Source organism: Plecotus auritus, assembly GCF_963455305.1.
Source record: "Plecotus auritus genome assembly, chromosome: 3".
NCBI classification, from domain to species: Eukaryota; Metazoa; Chordata; class Mammalia; order Chiroptera; family Vespertilionidae; genus Plecotus; species Plecotus auritus.
The window spans coordinates 200,540,777-200,559,778 of NC_137772.1; the positions used below are offsets into that span (position 1 = coordinate 200,540,777).

General features: G+C 39.0%; 1 protein-coding gene across 3 annotated transcripts; it reads left to right on the top strand.

Annotated features, from left to right (window-relative positions):
- Positions 1-449: 449 nt before the first annotated feature.
- On the top strand, positions 450-16,318 carry WBP11 (WW domain binding protein 11). Of its 3 annotated transcripts, none has more exons than XM_080662366.1 (12): positions 450-892; positions 1,836-1,978; positions 2,501-2,532; positions 3,882-3,975; positions 6,256-6,452; positions 7,363-7,496; positions 7,928-8,127; positions 8,669-8,860; positions 10,767-10,868; positions 11,293-11,583; positions 12,566-12,748; positions 14,322-16,318. In XM_080662366.1, exons 2-12 carry the CDS (start codon positions 1,915-1,917, stop codon positions 14,753-14,755), a joined length of 1,923 nt encoding a protein of 640 aa, XP_080518492.1. In that variant the 5' UTR covers positions 450-892; positions 1,836-1,914; the 3' UTR covers positions 14,756-16,318. The 3 variants fall into 3 exon arrangements, with proteins under 3 accessions (XP_080518492.1, XP_080518491.1, XP_080518493.1); XM_080662365.1 differs by having other exon boundaries at positions 450-656; XM_080662367.1 differs by having other exon boundaries at positions 501-578.
- Positions 16,319-19,002: the final 2,684 nt, after the last annotated feature.

The following is a 19,002-nucleotide window of genomic DNA, read 5'->3' on the forward strand; positions in this document are numbered from 1 at the left end:
AACTACTGAACTTCCAGACGGGCATGACGCTGGCAAAACACAGTAGCAAATGTATATATATATTCGGGGATTCGTTTCCAAACAGATACTCCTAAAAGATCACACTAGCTTACGTCATGAAGAAGAAAAAAAAAAGAGTCCCAGAACCAGTACAACTCCAGGACGCAGAAACACCACAACACACTTCTCATTATTGAATCCGCCGGTTTAAAGCAATCAATTAAGCACCGGAATTAGGTCAGAGTATCTCTGGCCAAGAGACAGGGCCATCTTTACACCAGCCAATCATATCCGAGCTGGCACGTTTTCTTATTCCTATTGGCCTACAGAAGTGTCGATCAACTTTGCGTCTTTGTACTGCGTAACATTAGGGCGGGCTCTTAGCAGATAACCAACCAATTGGGTTCTGTCTTGGAGCGGAAGAGACTTCCGCCGTGGAGTCCTTGGTTACACTCCACATATCCAGGGCCGAGAAACGCTGAGATCTCGGGCCCACGGGGATAGGAAGTGACGTAGGGACGGTGGCGGGGCGCGAGGTTTCAAGATGGCGGTTGCTGGATAGCTGACCGGGAGCCGAGGTGAAGGCCCCTACGAAGGGAAAGAGGCCGAGAATCCTCCCCTCCCGGCTTCTCGCAGTCCCAGAGCCCAGCAGAAGTGTGAGTGTGCGGGATCGTCCCAAGCGGGTTCTTCATCTCTCCAGTCCCTCCCCGGGCCCGCGCGGTGGCCGCGGGGACGGTAGGCCCCTTAGCCCCGTTTTCCTCTGCGCGGTTGGGGTCTCCCGGGTCACGGACTGGAGGGATCCTCGAGCCTGGGGCGGAGCGGCGACCAGCGGTTAAGCGGCGGACTTCGCCCGGGTCGGTTAGCGCCGCCTCCTGTCTGTCCACGTTGATTGGTAGGTGGCCTTGGGTTTGATGTCTGCACCTCGAGTCGGGGTCAACCGTCGCTATGGTTGCGGCAGTTGCCGCCGAAGTGACCCCTGGCTGGAGTGGGCTCCTTCCCCTGGGAGCCTCTCTGCCTGTGCAGAGTTCCCTCATGGCTTTGTGGCCCGCTTTCCCTGGCGCCTGTGCTTTAAGACAAAACAGTCGTGTGCGCAGAATAAAGCTCCGCTGTCTTCTATAGAAATTACTGTAAATAGTATTCTGGTTCAGTTTCGGAAAGGTGAGTCAAAACAAGAGCCTGAGGATAATGGAGAGAGGAAAGCCAAAAAGGTGCGGGCCATCCAAGATAGGAGAGCGGGTATTTGTACCGGCTTTGCTTGCTTCCGCGGCCCCCAGTGCCTCCGAGAAGGAAACCCTTCACAGGTAAACTCGGTGCCACTGGAGCGCGTGGAAACGCTTGGCAGAAGCCCGGGCAATTGAACACCCGCTGAAAGAGGCACTGATAATACCTGATAAAATCTTCATAAAGAAGGAAAGGTGTCATTGTAAGGTCTACCTCCGGCCTACAACGTTCCTAGTAAAAGGTTTATGGTTTTGTTAAGCGAGCCCTGGCCATTGTTTGTGTGTATGTGCATGTGCTTCTAGGTTAACACACTTTTAAAAAGCTTTCTCAGACCCCTCAGAAAGTTTAAGGACCTTCAAGGGGCCACATTATCTTATTAACTATCCTGAAACCCAATCATAGGTATTTCCTCCCCGCCCCCCCCCCCCCCCCCCGCCTTTGCTGCTTTCTCCCACCTCAATGAAATGGTGCTCACATTCCCTCCGTAATTCCAAGGGTATAAATGGGACTGCAAAACTGTCATTATCCAGAGCAATTTTGAGATCTTGCTGCCAGGCAAGTGATCAGTTTGGCTCAGATAAGCTCTAATATGCTCTTATACAACTTTTCTACAGGTTTGGACATTCTTATGTTGATCCTGGTAGTTTGGTGTGTGTTTTTTTAATAAACAAGTGAACCATACAGATTGTCAACATGGGACGAAGATCTACATCATCCACCAAGAGTGGAAAATTTATGAACCCCACAGACCAAGCCCGTAAGTATCCATTAATGAGGATGCTGGAGAAGTGGTAGAAATTGTAAGCATTAGGGAATCTATTTCATGATGTCCTAATTACAAGATCAGCAGTGCTAGGAGTCAGTTGTGTGAAGTTATCCAGTGTTCTTGTGGGCACATGATTAACACTTCAAACATGAAAAAAAAAAAATTCACACCCATATTTCTAATTTGATTGACTTGCACAGTAGAATTAGCTTAAAGCTTTCTTTTTGTATTCAGAATTCTGAACAAATTAGGTTTGCAGGTTCTTTAATATTTTATGGCATCTTTTTTCTTTGTGTTCCTAATTGTTAAGAAAACAAAAAGAATGTTGACATTTTTAGTTGACAAAATCAGAAGGGTGCTAGTAGCATCCAGTAGGTAGAAGCCAGTGATGCTGCTACAAGAACCCACAGAGTACAGCACAGCCACCCACAGTATGAATTATCTATGTTGAGGAAATGCTGTAATAATGGTCACGATTTGAAAGATCTGTATTCTCTCTTTCTCTTTCTCAAGGAAAAGAAGCCCGGAAGAGAGAATTAAAGAAGGTATGATTTCAGATGATCAAATTAGCTATAAGTGTTGTTTGTCACATCTTACATTTGGGATTAGTGGATTTTAATAGGACATTTTCAATTATTTGCCAGAAAATATACTTCTTATAATAAGCCATAAAATTTACTAATCCGAAATATCATGCAAATGCTCCTTGACTTAAGAGGAGGTTACTGTTATGTCCTGATAAATCCATCATAAATTGAAAATATCTTAAGTAAAAATGCTTTTAATAGCTTAGCCTACCTTACCTTAAACATGCTCAGAACACTTACGTTAGTCTACAGTTGGGTAAAATCATCTTGCTGCTGCCCAGCATCATAAGAGATTATCATAATGCATATGGCTAGCCCAGAAAAGGATCTAAATTTGAAGTACAGTTTCTACTGAATGCATATGACTTTGGCACCATGGTAAAGCCATACCATGGGAAGTCAGGGGCCATCTGTACTTGGAAACTGAAGTAAGTAACCTTGCAGATAGCTCACAATGTGTCACATTGTTTACTTGATTACCTTTCCCAGTGAGCTAAAGAAATACTTTTGAAAGTAACTTTTTTGTTAGTTATTATGATATACTACTTTTTTAACAGCTACTGAACTAGTGAATGAAAATAAATGTGATGCTGAATTGTTCATTTTCCTGGTTTTTGTAGATGATGAGTTTGTGACAAAGTGCTTCCCAAAATAAGGAAGGATTTACTTGTTAGTATAATGCCTTAGCACAGTGGTCAGCAAACTCATTAGTCAACAGAGCCAAAAACCAACAGTACAACGATTGAAATTTCTTTGGAGAGCCAAATTTTTTAAACTTAAACTTCTTCTAACACCACTACTTCAAAATAGACTCGCCCAGGCCGTGGTATTTTGTGGAAGAGCCACACTCAAGGGGCCAAAGAGCCGCATGTGGCTCGCGAGCCGCAGTTTGCTGACCACGGCCTTAGCATGTTGAGAAAATGTTAAGATTTTAATTGTTTTCAATTGTGTATTCTTGTTGCATTGTTTAGCATTAAAATCCTGCAAAACTTTACTGGTATATAATTTTAGAATGTAGCTGAAACCTTTGTTTATTAAATAAAGCTAAAATATTTTAAGTGACTGCTTTACGTCTCATAAATACTTGTCTCAGAAAGCACTTCTAATAAATAACATTTATTTACCTCTTTGTCTAAAGTTGAAGCATTTCTTTAGAGTAAAAAGTTACATGGTTCTGTTTCTGGTGGTTGAAACGAGATCAGAAACCAAGAAGTTCAATCCCAGTTTAAATATATTCTTGAAGCAGATTGAAATAAAAACTCAGGAGTGTCCAGCTTCTTAATATACTGCTCTTTCCTTTTCCTAAGAACAAAAAACAGCGCATGATGGTACGAGCTGCAGTTTTGAAGATGAAGGATCCCAAACAAATTATCCGGGACATGGAGAAATTGGATGAAATGGGTAAGAATTTATTAAAAGGCTAAATTTTATGGCAGAAATAACAGTCTGATACACAGAGGCAGGCAAGCAGATAATGAGTGAAGCAGAGCAGGCATAAGAAAAACTAAAGCATGGTGGCATTTGACCTTTGAATTTGGTTTTAATATCACAACAGCAAAATGGGGTGGTGGGGAGTTCATTGTAAACTGAAGATATCTGGAATAAGAGGGAAGCCATTATTTAGCTTGAGCTCATTATTACTAGGTAATAAACACCCACTTTGGCCAGCTCATTGTTTTTGAGAGAAGACAGAAATCTGGCTTCTGAAATCACCTTGGGGTTTTTTGTTTGTCTTTTTTTTTTTTTTTTTTTTTTTTTTAATTTTGACAGCTACCAAGTAAATCTATTAGGCCCCATGCGTATATCAGTTTCCCATTTTTTCCAATGAGATGATCCACAGATACTTGACTACTTAAGGATGTAGTAGAAATCATCAAATACTTAATATCAATTACCATATTGGGATCCCTCCCTTTTTTTTTCACATTTCATAGTTTTATTTAGTCTCTGTAGGAATCTTCAGTATCACTGCTTTGTCATAACTGGAATCATAGGAGGTAACTAGATGTTATCTTTCCTTGCATCTAAGGTAGATAGAGAATCCTGTGTGATTCTGGCACTGGAAATTTTATTCCAACCCACAAATACTTATTTTCTTAATATTAGAACATGGGATTTTTAATTTTTCTTTTTTTAATAGAAGTTTCCCAACATGCATAATTAAATAGTTAATTCCTATGTGCTTTTTAGCTGCCGAGTTTTTGCCACTCTTTCTTCTGCCTCTGCCACTTTTTTAATTACATATTAAAGTGATCTTTATAAGTTTTGTTTACAAAGATACCCAAAATGTTTCAGTTGTTTGCCCAAAAACAGTAAGAGTTACAGTGGATCTCCTTGGTGATGCATTAAATGGGGTCCCAAAAAAATCCAGCTTTATGTGCATGCAGTATTAGAAGCTTTCTAAAGTAATTTGGCAGAGCCTGTGCACTAACCTGGGCAAGAGTTGTGGGCCAGGCTGCATGATGCCAAATCTTTCCCAGTTCAGCTGTAACTGATCCACTTGTTGCCTCTGGTCTAAATTCCAGTAAGGACAAATGCTGTCCCCAGAGTATCAGGATATTACCTATTAAATGATACTACATTGATTTAGGAAGTTTAATCACACCAGGAATACTATGGTGTAAGACAATATCCTCTGGTTTTGAATAAATTGACAAGTTAATGAGATTTAGGGAAGAAGATAATTAAATTTGTTATTCTTTAAGGAAAAGGGAGAAGGGAATACTATATCAGCACTCTAATTACAATATAGAAAATTCAGTACAAACTAATTTAATCAGAAAAAAAAGTATACATTGACTCCCATAATTTGGAAATCCCTGAGGGATGCTGACCTCAAAAACCCAGATATCATTATCAAGCCTATTCATCTCTCTCTGGTCTTTTGTATGTTACCTTTATTCAGAATAGTCCTAGTGAATTTCTTGAGGTGGAAGGTAGAATAAGTATGGAAAATGAATGGTGGTTTGGAGACAAGGCCACAGATAGCTCTAGGTTTATTTCATCTCTGCTTATGAAAGCTTCTCTCCCACATCTGCATTTTAAAACCTCAGACGGGGATCTGGCCCCGGTTTGGATCATGTACCATTTGATCTCTGAGTCAGTCCCTGGCAAGGGTGATGGAGGGGGGCAGGTATGACTGACCAGGCAGACTTGGGAAGAGAAGGTTATATGGTAGTGAGACAAAGAACACCATAGTTAAGTGATAAGCCAGACACCTCTGGATATTTTTTATGTGATCCCATTTAATCACCAGACCTTTGTTGTGACGTAGTTGATGTCCCCATTTTGCAGATGAAGAATCTGAAAATAAAAGAATTTAAATAAAGTGCCTGAGATCTCAGAATTAAATGACAGAGCCAGGGATTTAGGTCTCTCTGGCTGAAGCTTAACTATATCAAGTCATTAGCATAGAGGAGTGAAAGTTGATTTTTGTTACAGTGATGATGGATTAATTAGGTGACATTTCTTAGGAAAATACAATAAATGGCCCTCTTAAAAAAGTGTAATTTTCATAAGTACCTATTGCAGTTCTTTAGGAATTGTAGAATATATCTGGTGCCTAGCTCCCTTTTAAAAAATGTTACCATAAAAATTTTTTATTAAATCATGTAGTCTGTTGACAACCTAGATGAAGTGACCTTTGTGAGTTTAATTCCATAATCTGCTCTTTTCTCTCAGAGTTTAACCCAGTGCAACAGCCACAATTAAATGAGAAGGTGCTGAAAGACAAGCGTAAAAAGCTGCGTGAAACCTTTGAACGTATTCTACGACTCTATGAAAAAGAGAATCCAGATATTTACAAAGAATTGAGAAAGCTAGAAGTAGAATATGAACAGAAAAGGGCTCAACTTAGCCAATATTTTGATGCTGTGAAGGTAATTAGTTTCTTTTAAAAGAGAAACTAAAGTGTTATATTTAGATTTGCTCTTAAACCTGTTAATGGGAGAATTGATTGTTGAACCTCTTACTCTTGGCAATTTCTTATGAAACTGAACATATACAAGAAAAATTAATCCAACTGCCAACATATTAATAGACAAAAACTGGAAATTGCTCGGGTATTTTTAAATCTCAAAAACAAAACATACTAAACTTCTGTAGTTATGATTCCATTTGTATGATATTGTAGCACAGGAAAAAAAAATTGTAGCGGCAATTGTTTTGGGATATCATTAGGGATTAACTGGGAATTAGTATGAATACATGCTTTTGTCAGAACTCATTGAATTTTAAATGTCATTGTAAATTTTGCCTCAAAATAAAATTGTAAAACACCAAATGCTATAATTCTTGTAAAGTAGGTAGTATGGGTCCCATTTACAGAAAAAGAAAACTAAGATAACTTGCTCAGTCATGCAGCTAATATGTGGCAGAACTTCATCAAAGGCAGACTAATGTTAGAGCCTAAGCTCTGCCCCTGGAAATAAATACACTGTTAATTGATGTATGTTATTTGTCATCCAGAATATTAAATAGGGTGGCTTTAGTACTAGACACTTAGACTTCTCTAAACAGCAGCTATTTCAAACCAAAACCAAAAAGAATTCATTGATACAGGGAGAAAAACAATTGGGTATGGTTCTTTTAGAGGAGATAGTTTTGTTTTTGTTTTGTTTTTTCAATTCATTGACAGACTGGAAATATTGATGAGGCCTGTTCTTAATTTTTTGTGACATACATTTTAGGTGAAAAGCAAATCGCAAGTTATTCAGCTGACACTGAATTTTTAGTGTTGAGTTTGTGGATTACTCTTACCTTCTACTGACAGATTTCTCTCTGTTTCAGAATGCTCAGCATGTGGAAGTGGATAGTATCCCTTTGCCAGATATGCCTCATGCTCCTTCCAACATCTTGATCCAGGACATTCCACTTCCTGGTGCCCAGCCACCCTCCATCCTTAAGAAGACCTCAGCCTATGGGTAAGTTGTAGCATAATCAAATTGCATGTATTAAAAGCACCTCTGGACTATCTAGAGCAGGGGTGGGCAAACTTTTTGACTCGAGGGCCACAATGGGTTCTTAAACTGGACCGGAGGGCCGGAACAAAAGCATGGATGGAGTGTTTGTGTGAACTAATATAAATTCAAAGTAAAGGAGCGGATGGAGAGCAAGAGAACCCTCCGCTCTTTCAGCTCCACGGGCCGGATAGAACAGCCGAACGGGCCGGATCCGGCCCACGGGCTGTAGTTTGCCCACGATCTAGAGCCAAAATTAATGCAGCAGGAAATAAAAGAGAATGAATATAAGCAGCATCTGGGTTGATTAAAAATGAAATTTTACCCTTGGAAATGGTTTAGAAGAGGAAGTAAGTACCACTGTTAACGTGATACCTATAAAATTTTCTTTACAGGCCTCCAACTAGGGCAGTCTCTATTCTTCCTCTTCTTGGGCATGGTGTTCCACGTTTGCCCCCTGGTAGAAAACCTCCTGGTCCGCCCCCTGGTCCACCTCCTCCTCAAGTCTTGCAAATGTATGGCCGTAAAGTGGGCTTTGCCCTGGATCTTCCCCCTCGCCGGCGAGATGAAGACATGTTATATAGTCCTGAACTTGGTAAGGAGTGAATGTTCCTTTTGCTCTTACAGCCTTTCCACTGTCATTTTTTTTTGTTGGCCCCATTCACCACCCTCAGAATTTGGGAAATAAATGATGATACCATGTACATACTAAAGGATGGATAAATCATAGGATCTAGCCAAGTAAAAGCATCAAACATAACAAAGTATAGAAATGTTTATTGTGTTTCAAATTAGGCTATACCTAGAAATACCACTTACTACCAATTCCCTAAGACTTAGCTATCTGTTTCCCTTTCAGCTTTGTCATCTGTGCTGAGTATTATTGTTTAGTCACAGTGATTGTGTATATGTGTATGTATACAACCTTCTAAATGTAATTTGTTTTCAAATTTGAATTTTAACTATTGTGAAATGAAAATATTGTCAGACCATCTGAATAGCTGAGATCTACACAAACTTTTAAAACAATTAGATAATTGTGTTACATAATGAGCATAATTTTCTGTGTTTCGGAGTATCATGTAAAGGAGGATCCAATCATATTACTTGTTCCCTGTTCCCTCCTCCCTTTTCAGCTCAACGGGGTCATGATGATGATGTTTCCAGCACCAGTGAAGATGATGGCTATCCTGAGGACATGGATCAAGATAAGCATGATGACAGTACTGATGACAGCGACACTGACAGATCAGATGGAGAAAGTGAAGGAGATGAATTTGTGCACCGTGATGATAATGAAAGAAATAACAATGAAGAAAAAAAATCAGGTATGTGCAGATGAAAGTTCCATGGTATTGATCAATAAATAGGACACAGACTGAAGTCCTGATTTATTAATGCATCTGAGGAAATAATTGTGAGCTCCTTGCAAGGAAGGATCATAGTTGTATTCTTTATATCTCAGCTGTCTCAAAGTTCTTAACACATACTAAGTACTAATGGATATAAAAACAATTAAGCCATGTATATAATAAAAATGTCTATGTAATTAAGTTCACTTTTGGGGGGAGAGATAATAGCTATTCAACAGCATAAAGATATACTCATGGGTATTAATAAGTCTATTTAAATATCTACATTTAAATACCTACCTTTAAATTATGTGTGATCGTGGTATATTACATGAACCATAATTATACAAATAGGCCTTTGAGTGGAGTCATGACTTAATGGAAACATGTTATATCCATAATGTATGTTATGTGTTTGATTATTATAAATTCAGACTGAGTTAGGTGTGATTTTAAAAATTATGACATTCATCAAGAAAATTTCAACCATTGTAATAGGTACTGAGCATTATAAAATGTATAATGCATCACACCCCAATAGTCTTAGAGCTTCTTTTGGAATTATTTTTGTAGCCTACCACTTCTGTATTTATGTTTTAATAATACTACCAATATTAGTGTTTATAATAATGACAATTTTTTCTCCTGTTAAGAATTATGGTTGCAAATCAAAAAGCTAGTTTAAAAGGGTGGATAGAGAGAACTGGTAATGAAAAATTGTGGAGCACCCTTACTATGGCGCTCTTACTAGAAAGTAGAAAGCCCTTAGAGCCACAGCGGCTCCCATTTCTTCTGGGACCTTGTGATCTTTGCCTATTTTCCTCTTTCTGACAACTGTTCTTTTTTAAACATGTACTTACCAGTGCACACTTGATGATCAGTGCATTCATTCAGATCATATTTACTGAGTTTTTACTATAAACCAGGCATTTTTGCAGACACTAAGGATGTGGTGTAAACAAAACTAAAGCCCACCCACATGGAACCCCTGTCCTTTTGTAAATATTTACCAAGAATGCTCCTAACACTGCATCATTTTGTATGACGTTGAAAAGTGTCTAGTGAATAGCCTTTTTGTCAGTTAAGAAATTCCCTCCTAGTTCTAGTTTTCTAAGAACTATAAAAAATACTTTTTAAGCATCTGTCAGAATGTTGTTTTTTATTGTAATGAACTGCATTATGGCTTGTCTAGGGTAAAAGGCAAAAGATTTACATTATAGCTTTTGTAATGTTAAACCATCTTGCATTTCTGGGACCAATCTTATGTGTTTACAATTTCTTTTTCTTTTTTAAACTGTCATTCAATTTGCTTATATTTTATGTTGGCTAGTAGGTTAGTTTTGGTATCATTTTGATATCATTTAGTATAATGCTAATTTCATGAGTTCTGGATAGCATTCCATCCTTTCCTATTCCCTTTTACAGGAAATTTCTGTAATGTAATGTTTGGCTGAATTTCCTTGTAAAAACCATTTTAGCCAGGTGCCTTTTAGTGAGTAAATCTTTGACTACCATTTCATTTTTGTTTAGTCTGGTCATACCACTTCTTTTACCAATTTTAGTAACTTACGTTCTTAAAAATTACCTATTTTTATCTGGGTGTTCAGTTTTATTGGCATAAAGATGTTATTAGTATTCTTGAAGTTTGTTTGTTTTTAATCACTTTTAAATCACTATAGCATGTATTTACCAGCAGTTGGCACTTTATATACTACCTGTAATATGGCGCTCTCTTTCTGTGCTTACCTTCTGCAAAGTTTTACAGGAATTTACAGGCAGCATTTGTGTCTAGTAATTTAAGGCATATGTTATTTAGTAAGCATTTACTGAATTTTGTTGATGCCAATTCACCCCCCTTTCTCTCCCTCCTCTGGCACCTTAGGTCTGAGTGTACGATTTGCAGATATGCCTGGGAAATCAAGGAAGAAGAAGAAGAACATTAAGGAGCTGACTCCTCTTCAAGCCATGATGCTTCGAATGGCAGGTAAGGTAGGGAAAGAGTAGTGAATCACCTTTTGGTATTTCCTTATGCCAGTTTCTTTATGTACGTTTTCCCATTTAGTATCCCATCCACCCTGAAATAAGTAACAAATCCTCATTTTACAAAAGGTAAGGTTTGGAGACATTAAGGTGCCCAAAGTTACACACAGCTAGTAAGTGGTTGAACTGGCATTTAAATTCAGGTCTGTCTTGTTCTAAAGACTGCTCCATCATGCTGCACCAGCACAGATGAGTGAAATGCCATTTGATTCTTCCACATCTTAGGTATTTTATTGAAGAAGTCTATTTGGTTGTTAATTTTAAGAAAGCATTTATTGAGCATGTGTCTTTAAGCATTGCTCTTTTACTGGCTCCTTGCCTGTAAAAAATTGGTCAACTCCATTTACCTGGTTTAAAATTTCTTTCAGGTCAGGAAATCCCTGAGGAGGGACGAGAAGTAGAGGAATTTTCAGAGGACGATGATGAAGGTGATTCTGATGATTCTGAAGCAGAAAAGCAGTCACAAAAGCAGCATAAAGAAGAATCTCTTTCTGATGGCACATCTGCTTCTTCACAGCAACAAGCTCCCCCACAGTCTGTTCCCCCTTCTCAGATACAAGCACCTCCCATGCCAGGACCACCTCCTCTTGGACCACCTCCTGCTCCACCTTTACGGCCACCTGGACCACCTACAGGCCTTCCTCCTGGACCACCTCCAGGTAAGCATTTCCATTTATGGGTAAATAATTAAGTCCACATGTGGTTAGAGTGAAGTTATTCCAAAAAATATATCATTAGTATTGGTGTTTTCTTATTTATCCTAGTGCAATTCCTTAAGAAATCAGGATTCTCAAAGGATAAGTGCAACTGGTTTATTCTTCCAGCATTGTTTGCAACTTAGTTTTTCTGATACCCATCTTTTTCTCCCAAGATCTTCCTTTTTCATCATTCTTTAGTTCTGATTCTAGCAGGCAGAAACTGGAGTATTTAACCGAGAGTTTATTTAATACTACTTTTTAATATGACAAGTTGACCCCATTTAAAATTGGTAGCCAGTGGTACTAGAACACAGTAAATATTAATCTCATATCCTTTGGTTTGGGGATTATTGGATGTCAGTGTAATCTTTATAGTTAGAGACAATCTTTATAGTTAACCAGGTCTTTGGCTTAAAAATATAAAAAGTTTATTTATAATATGAAACAACATATAGAACTTCTTGGCTTTTCATAATTTTATTCTCTACAGCCAGTTAAGTTTTCTTCAGTTGAATTCATCTTTTTCCTATTGGTCCAAAGCAAAATGACCTATCTTATGTCATTCTCAGTGGTCTTTGACTTTATGAGTTTCAGGAGGTCATTAAAGCACTTTACTTTATAGTCCATTTTCAGCTCACGTTGGAACCATTTAAAAATTCTTCTCACCTTCATATGTTTCCAGCCCAACAGAGCTGTGATTGCATATCCTTTTGGTCAGTGCTAGGAAATAAAGAGGTGATCCGAAAGAAATTCAGTACCCTGTCTCTGGTGCTCAGATATTTGTTGGATGAATTCTGCTTCCACACATTTCAGTCAGTTTTTGAAGTTAACTGATAATCAGGTTAAAGTGATAAATCATACCACATTTGAGTTACCTTTACTGATATCATAGTTACTACTTGATATATATTTGTTTGACATTAATTTATTCTTACCTTTTCAGGAGCGCCTCCATTCCTGAGACCACCTGGAATGCCAGGACTCCGAGGGCCTTTACCCCGACTTTTACCTCCAGGACCACCACCAGGCCGACCCCCTGGCCCTCCTCCAGGTCCACCTCCAGGTCTGCCTCCTGGCCCTCCTCCTCGAGGACCCCCACCAAGGCTACCTCCCCCTGCACCTCCAGGTAAAGCTTTTGATTTCCAGAGCGAACACTTGTCTGCTATACAGGGTGGGGCAAAAGTAGGTCTACAGTTGTGATTATGCAAACACAGTTTATTCTTGTAGTATTATTGATTAATTATTGTATTATTTTTTATGCAACCAACTGTGAACCTACTTTTGCCCCCCCCCGGCCCCCCCTGTATATTTTATTTGCTCTAGGACATATTTTCACATTTCAATAACCTGAATTGAAGGGGTATCTTAAAATGGTGTTTTTGATTGCTATTATCCTGGGTTGAACTTGAGTTCTTTCATAGAGTATTTGCATCCTTCCGCCTGTCACTTGAGGGATGCTCCAGCCAGAGACCACTTTGGATTAAATTCTCCATTTGAGTTTTTAGTTCATTTATAATTGTAGTGATTCCATACATCTACATAAGTACCAACTTAAAGGCTGTTTGTTTTTTTTCTCAACCCAGTATCAATGCTAGATATGCAAATTTCCTTGTGTTATTATGTGTGGCAAGTATAACTTTGGTTTACTGCACTGACTGTCCCAGTTTAATATAAACGTCTTTTAAGCCCCCAGCTTCGACATTTTCTTTCTCTCTCTTAATTGTATATGGAATATTTATGAGTTTGTATAAGCCATAGCATCTTAGATTTGACAAAATTTGGTACTTAATATTCATTCATAAAAATGGCAGTTGAAGAAAATTAAACCTGCTGTTCTTGGTAAAATGTTGATGGTATGTCTGAACCGTCAATGGGACTTGGATTCTTTTCCAGGAATGGTGACATATTGTGATTAGTTACAGTATCTTATTTCCCACTCATGGAGTTACTATGTTGGGGGGAAGAGTGGTGTGAAGATCAGACCCCATGGGAATCAAACCCCAACTTTGTCTGCACTATACAGCTAGAATAGACTCTTGGGCTATCAAATTTGAAACTTAACTATTTTAAAATCATATTTGAAACTAGGTGGTGTTTTCAGTTTTACTTTATATTTTAAAATAGTACATTGTTTAGAGAAGAAGACATTACTACTACTATAAGTACAAAATACAGACTAAAGGTGAATATTGTTTTATAATAAACTAGAGGCCCAATGCACGAAGATTCGTGCAAGAATGGGCCTTCCTTCCCCTGGCTGCTGGCACCGCCTTCGCTCTGGCCGGAGCTGCCTTTCCGCTCCGGCCCAGAGCAGCCTTTCTGCCTTCCCATGCTGCCCAGAGGCCCAGAGCGGCTGGGGTGGTGCGGAATGCCTGCATCCCACCCCGCCCCCGGCCGCTCAGTGCCTGCATATGCAAATTAACCGCCATCTTTGTTGGGTTAATTTGCATACTCACTCCTGATTGGCTGGTGGGTGTCGCAAAGGTATGGTCAATTAGTATGTTACTCTTTTATTAGGTAGATAAATTCCTTACTATCAGAATATATTTAAGTTTTAAATAGTAGCATGATTTCAGCTTACTTTATGTAAATTGTCCTTTTTTTTTTTTTAAGTTGTCAGCCTGTTTTTAACACCTTAGTCGCAGTTATATTTTATTAGTTCCTGTAGTGTTCATCAGCCTGTTTTCTCCTTCATTTAGGTATCCCTCCACCTCGTCCTGGCATGATGCGCCCACCTTTGGTGCCTCCACTCGGACCTGCCCCACCTGGGCTTTTTCCACCGGCTCCCTTGCCAAATCCAGGAGTTTTAAGTGCTCCACCCAACTTGATTCAGCGACCCAAGGCGGATGACACCAGTGCAGCCACCATTGAGAAGAAAGCCACAGCAACCATCAGTGCCAAGCCACAAATCACTAATCCCAAGGCAGAGATTACTCGATTCGTGCCCACCGCACTGAGGGTCCGTCGGGAGAATAAAGGGGCTACTGCTGCTCCCCAGAGAAAGTCAGAGGATGATTCTGCTGTGCCTCTTGCCAAAGCAGCCCCCAAATCTGGTCCAACTGTTCCTGTCTCAGTACAAACTAAGGATGATGTATATGAAGCTTTTATGAAAGAAATGGAAGGGCTGCTGTGACAACTTTTGATGCCCAAACACACTTCTGTTCATATCATTGGTTCGTGGAAAAAGAGGCTCTTAGGAAACTTAGGCAAAAGAGCTACTTTTATTGTCAGGGTATTTTCTAATTTCATTTGAAGGAATATCTTAAAGTTTAGCCTTGTTTGGAATTCACTGCATACAAGAGAGGGTGTTTCACTCAGGCTAGGTTGGTTACTGAAGCAGTTCTGCTGCAAGCGTCCATTCCCTTTCATACCACCACTTTCATCCCATTTCTTCCCCTCTCCAATCCTTTGGAACTTGTGATCTGGGGCATATTTGTTTTTGATTCTCTTGTGTGCTGTGGGCGCTGGAGTAGATTTTTTGGGGGAAGAAACAGTTTATTTTACTCCATCTTGCCTTTTGTGTTTATTTTTAATATTTTCTTGTAAATATTTTGTAATATTGTAGTGAAATGGATCACAATGTCATTTCCTAATACAAAACAAGACATGTGGGAAGAAAATGTACAATTCTTTAATTAAAATTATTTCCCACTGACCTAAACTTTGAGTGTTTCATGAAATAAATGTTCTACCCCAAGATCCTCTGAGTTCCTGATAATGTATAAACATGTTATCTTTTTTATGATCAAAAAAGTACCTTGGGTTTAAAAGTACAGAATGAGAATCTTACTGAAACTAAGTTTTAAAGTTAAGGGATAAAGAGGAGAAATAATTATTTTCCTTCAGAACTACCTTATTGACTTTAAAAAAATTGAGCGGTGTTATTTATTGCTAAGAACTTATTTAGTCTTATCCTCAAAGATGACACTTCCCCCAGAGCTTTGTGAACTGATTGAATGGCAAACCTTTTGGAACATTTACAAAACTATTAAAAAATCAGAAAAGGTTACTTTCCTTTCTTTTTTTGAATGTGTTGGATTTATTAAGCTTTTCTTTATAAAAGCACATACAATGAATAAGAATGCTTAATGATGTTAATTTGCATTGATAATATTTTATTTTCAAAGTGCTTTAATCACTAACTCTGTAATTCTGGGAAATGACTTTAAAAGATATTTTTCCCATTTTAGAGATGAGAGTATCAAAGCTGAAAGGCTCATGTGATTAACCCAGTGGCCCAATAGATAGTGTATTTCATAGGCAGACACACACATGCCTGCGCGCACACGCGCGCGCGCACACACACACACAATGAAACAATGTATGCATTGCATTCAGACTAGGCCATTGGTCAGCAAACTCATTAGTCAACAGAGCCAAATATCAACAGTACAACGATTGAAATTTCTTTTGAGAGCCAAATTTTTTAAACTTCTTCTAACGCCACTTCTTCAAAATAGACTTGCCCAGGCCGTGGTATTTTGTGGAAGAGCCACACTCAAGAGGCCAAAGAGCCGCATGTGGCTCGCGAGCCGCAGTTTGCTGACCACGGGCTAGGCATACCTATTCTTACTTTCCATTATATCTTAGATCCCTTTCATGTGTACCTATAACATAAAAAATAAGATTTATTGAATAATGTATGAAAGAGGGAGAAATCATTGAATATATGTATAATAAATAGTTAATATTGTAAAACTCAAAATAGTGTTTGGCACATGGTAAATATGTTTGTTAGAACTATATTTGCATTTCAGAATGAGACCTGTGGCTATGGGATGGACTCAAGGGTGAAAGACCAGGGGTGGGAAGACGCATTAGGAGACCACTGCAGGCAGAAGATGGGGAGTACCCAGACAGCACAGGAGGGTGGAAGAGAGTTGAAGGATCTATTGCAGAGATAGAAAGCACAAGACTGGATTATCAATTTGATGTAGGGAGTGAGGCAGAAGAGAAGAATTTAGGGTCTCCAATTTAGGGCTTGGGTTGTAGGTAGCATCAGTAGGGAATAAAAGGTGTGAAGCTGTAGAGAAAAAGGATGGTAGCAGCAGCTAAGAGGGTGTTTACTGTGTGCCAGGCATCCTACAATGTGTTTTACGTGTATTAATTTAATCCTTACCCAGCCCTGTGAAGTAGCTACCCATCATTTCCTTCATTTTACAGATGTGTCAATTGAGGGGTATAGAATGAAGGGAATGGGCCCAGTTTGGGACAGGCTGCATTTCAGATCCCTGTGAGACAACTTCATGGAAATCTTGAGTAGGCGGGTGAAGTATGAAGCTCAGGAGGCAGGTAGAGGATACTATCATAAACACTGAATGAGAGAAAATACCCAAGGAAAAGGAAAGTGAAGCAGAAATTATAATCAATGATAGTAGTGATTGAGCTCTTAGCATACACTAGTCACTAACTGCTATATAATAAGGAATTATTAACCTACTTTTTAAAAAAATATATTTTTATTGATTTCAGAAAGAAAGGGAGAGGAGAGAGAGAAACATCAATGATGAGAGAATCATTGATTGCCTCCTGCATGCCCCCTACTGGGGATTGATCCCACAACCCAGGAATAGGCCCTTGACTGGAATCCAACCTGGGACCCTTCAGTCTGCAGGCCAACACTCTATCCACTGAGCCAAACAGCTAGGGCTCCCTACTTTTATGAATGAGAAAACCAATGCTTAGTAAACATATAAATAAATGTCTAGATTTTTATTGGGTTGAGTGTTTTTTATGACAATTTTTTTAATTATATGACAAGTTCAAATCAGGATAACATCGATTTTTATTTGGGCTGGGCAAATGGGAAGCTGGATATTGGAAGAAGGGAGGAAAGTAAGGCCACCGTATTTATTTAATATATACATTTACGTATATAAGTAGTATATATACGTATGTAAATTTAAAATTATTAGAAATATATGGATTACCATGTTAAAGAAACTGAAACATTGTTACTCTACATGAAAACACACAAAAAAAGAAAAGTCCCTTGAACATGAAAACAAGGGGATGTTAGAGGACTCGGATATTTAAAGTACATAAATGTGGAACTGAAATACCCATTAACAGCAGCTCTCTTGCATGGTGCTCAGACACTGCAGAATTTGCTTTAAGGTGTCTGTCTACTTCCACTGCTCAGAAAGCCCTCTTCTCCATGTCACACGTTTTCCTTAAGCTGTTGAGAAAGGAGGAAGCAGCCCATGAACAGGCCCCGACTGTTAGCCAGGCACTGGTGTTGCTAGGAGTTGGCCTGACACAGCTACACAGTGGTTTATTGTGGAAATTTTCACAGAACACCAATACCAGACAAGGCCATTCTGCGGCTGTGAAAAATCAAAACAAGTACCCTGCAATCATGTCTGAACCCAAAAATATGAGAGTTGTCCAAACTACAAAAATGACCAAACAGACCCCTATGCTGGCCAATATGCATTAGTATATGCACCAATTACAACTTTACCCTCACTCCATTCCTTGTATCTTATTAGATGTGTTTACCTCAAGTATAGGTTTCCCTCTATTCCCAAGAGCATGCAATCCTGGGCAAAGCTGCAAAGTTAGTGAACACAAACCCAAAACCTATAATAAATCCTAATACCCCCTTAGTGAAACACACCACATCTCCTCACAGTATGTATTCTCTCTTGCTGCAAAGAGCAATAAACCCAACTTGTCCAACTACAGGTATGTTCATGGTGGTCTTTGGATAGAAAGCATAGATGAAACCACAGATTCATCTAAAGCACTTGCTGGGACCAGGACTCTCAACTCATGAATACTGTGAATCTCTGTATGAGGTGCCACCTGCTCAGGGCTGGGAGCTTAAATTCATGCTGAACTGAGTTTCTGTATTTTGTTGAAGCACTTCAATGTTGAGTTTATTATGTATCCCTAGGAATTAGATCTCTCAGAATTTTTTGTCTGATCGGTATTCTTTGGTAAAACTGTTCTTAGTCTTCCCTTCCCTGTTTTCATTGCTTGTTAGCTTGTTTAATATTTAGTGTTGTCTGTAAGAGGCAAAGTCTGCAGGAAGAAGATGGAGATAGGCCTGAAAAGCCTGTTTTTGAGCTGATCTCCAAGAGCTGAATATTTAAGAAGTTCCCAGACCAGTGATCTTAGGACAAACTGTTTCAGGTGGCCATTTTAACTCTAATAGACTTCTTCCTCACTCTTGCTTTTTTGTCCCTGAGAACTGGTTTGTTTAGTTTTCTTTGCCTGGACCCATGGGTAATGACTGGCCATTGGCCAAGTTCTGAGGATCAGAAATTACACATCTTTACAAAACACTATTATTTCTCCTAGTTAGTCTAAAACTGCACCTCTTCCAGGCCAAACACCTGCTTCCTTTATGTCTACTCATTATAACAGTAATTTGCA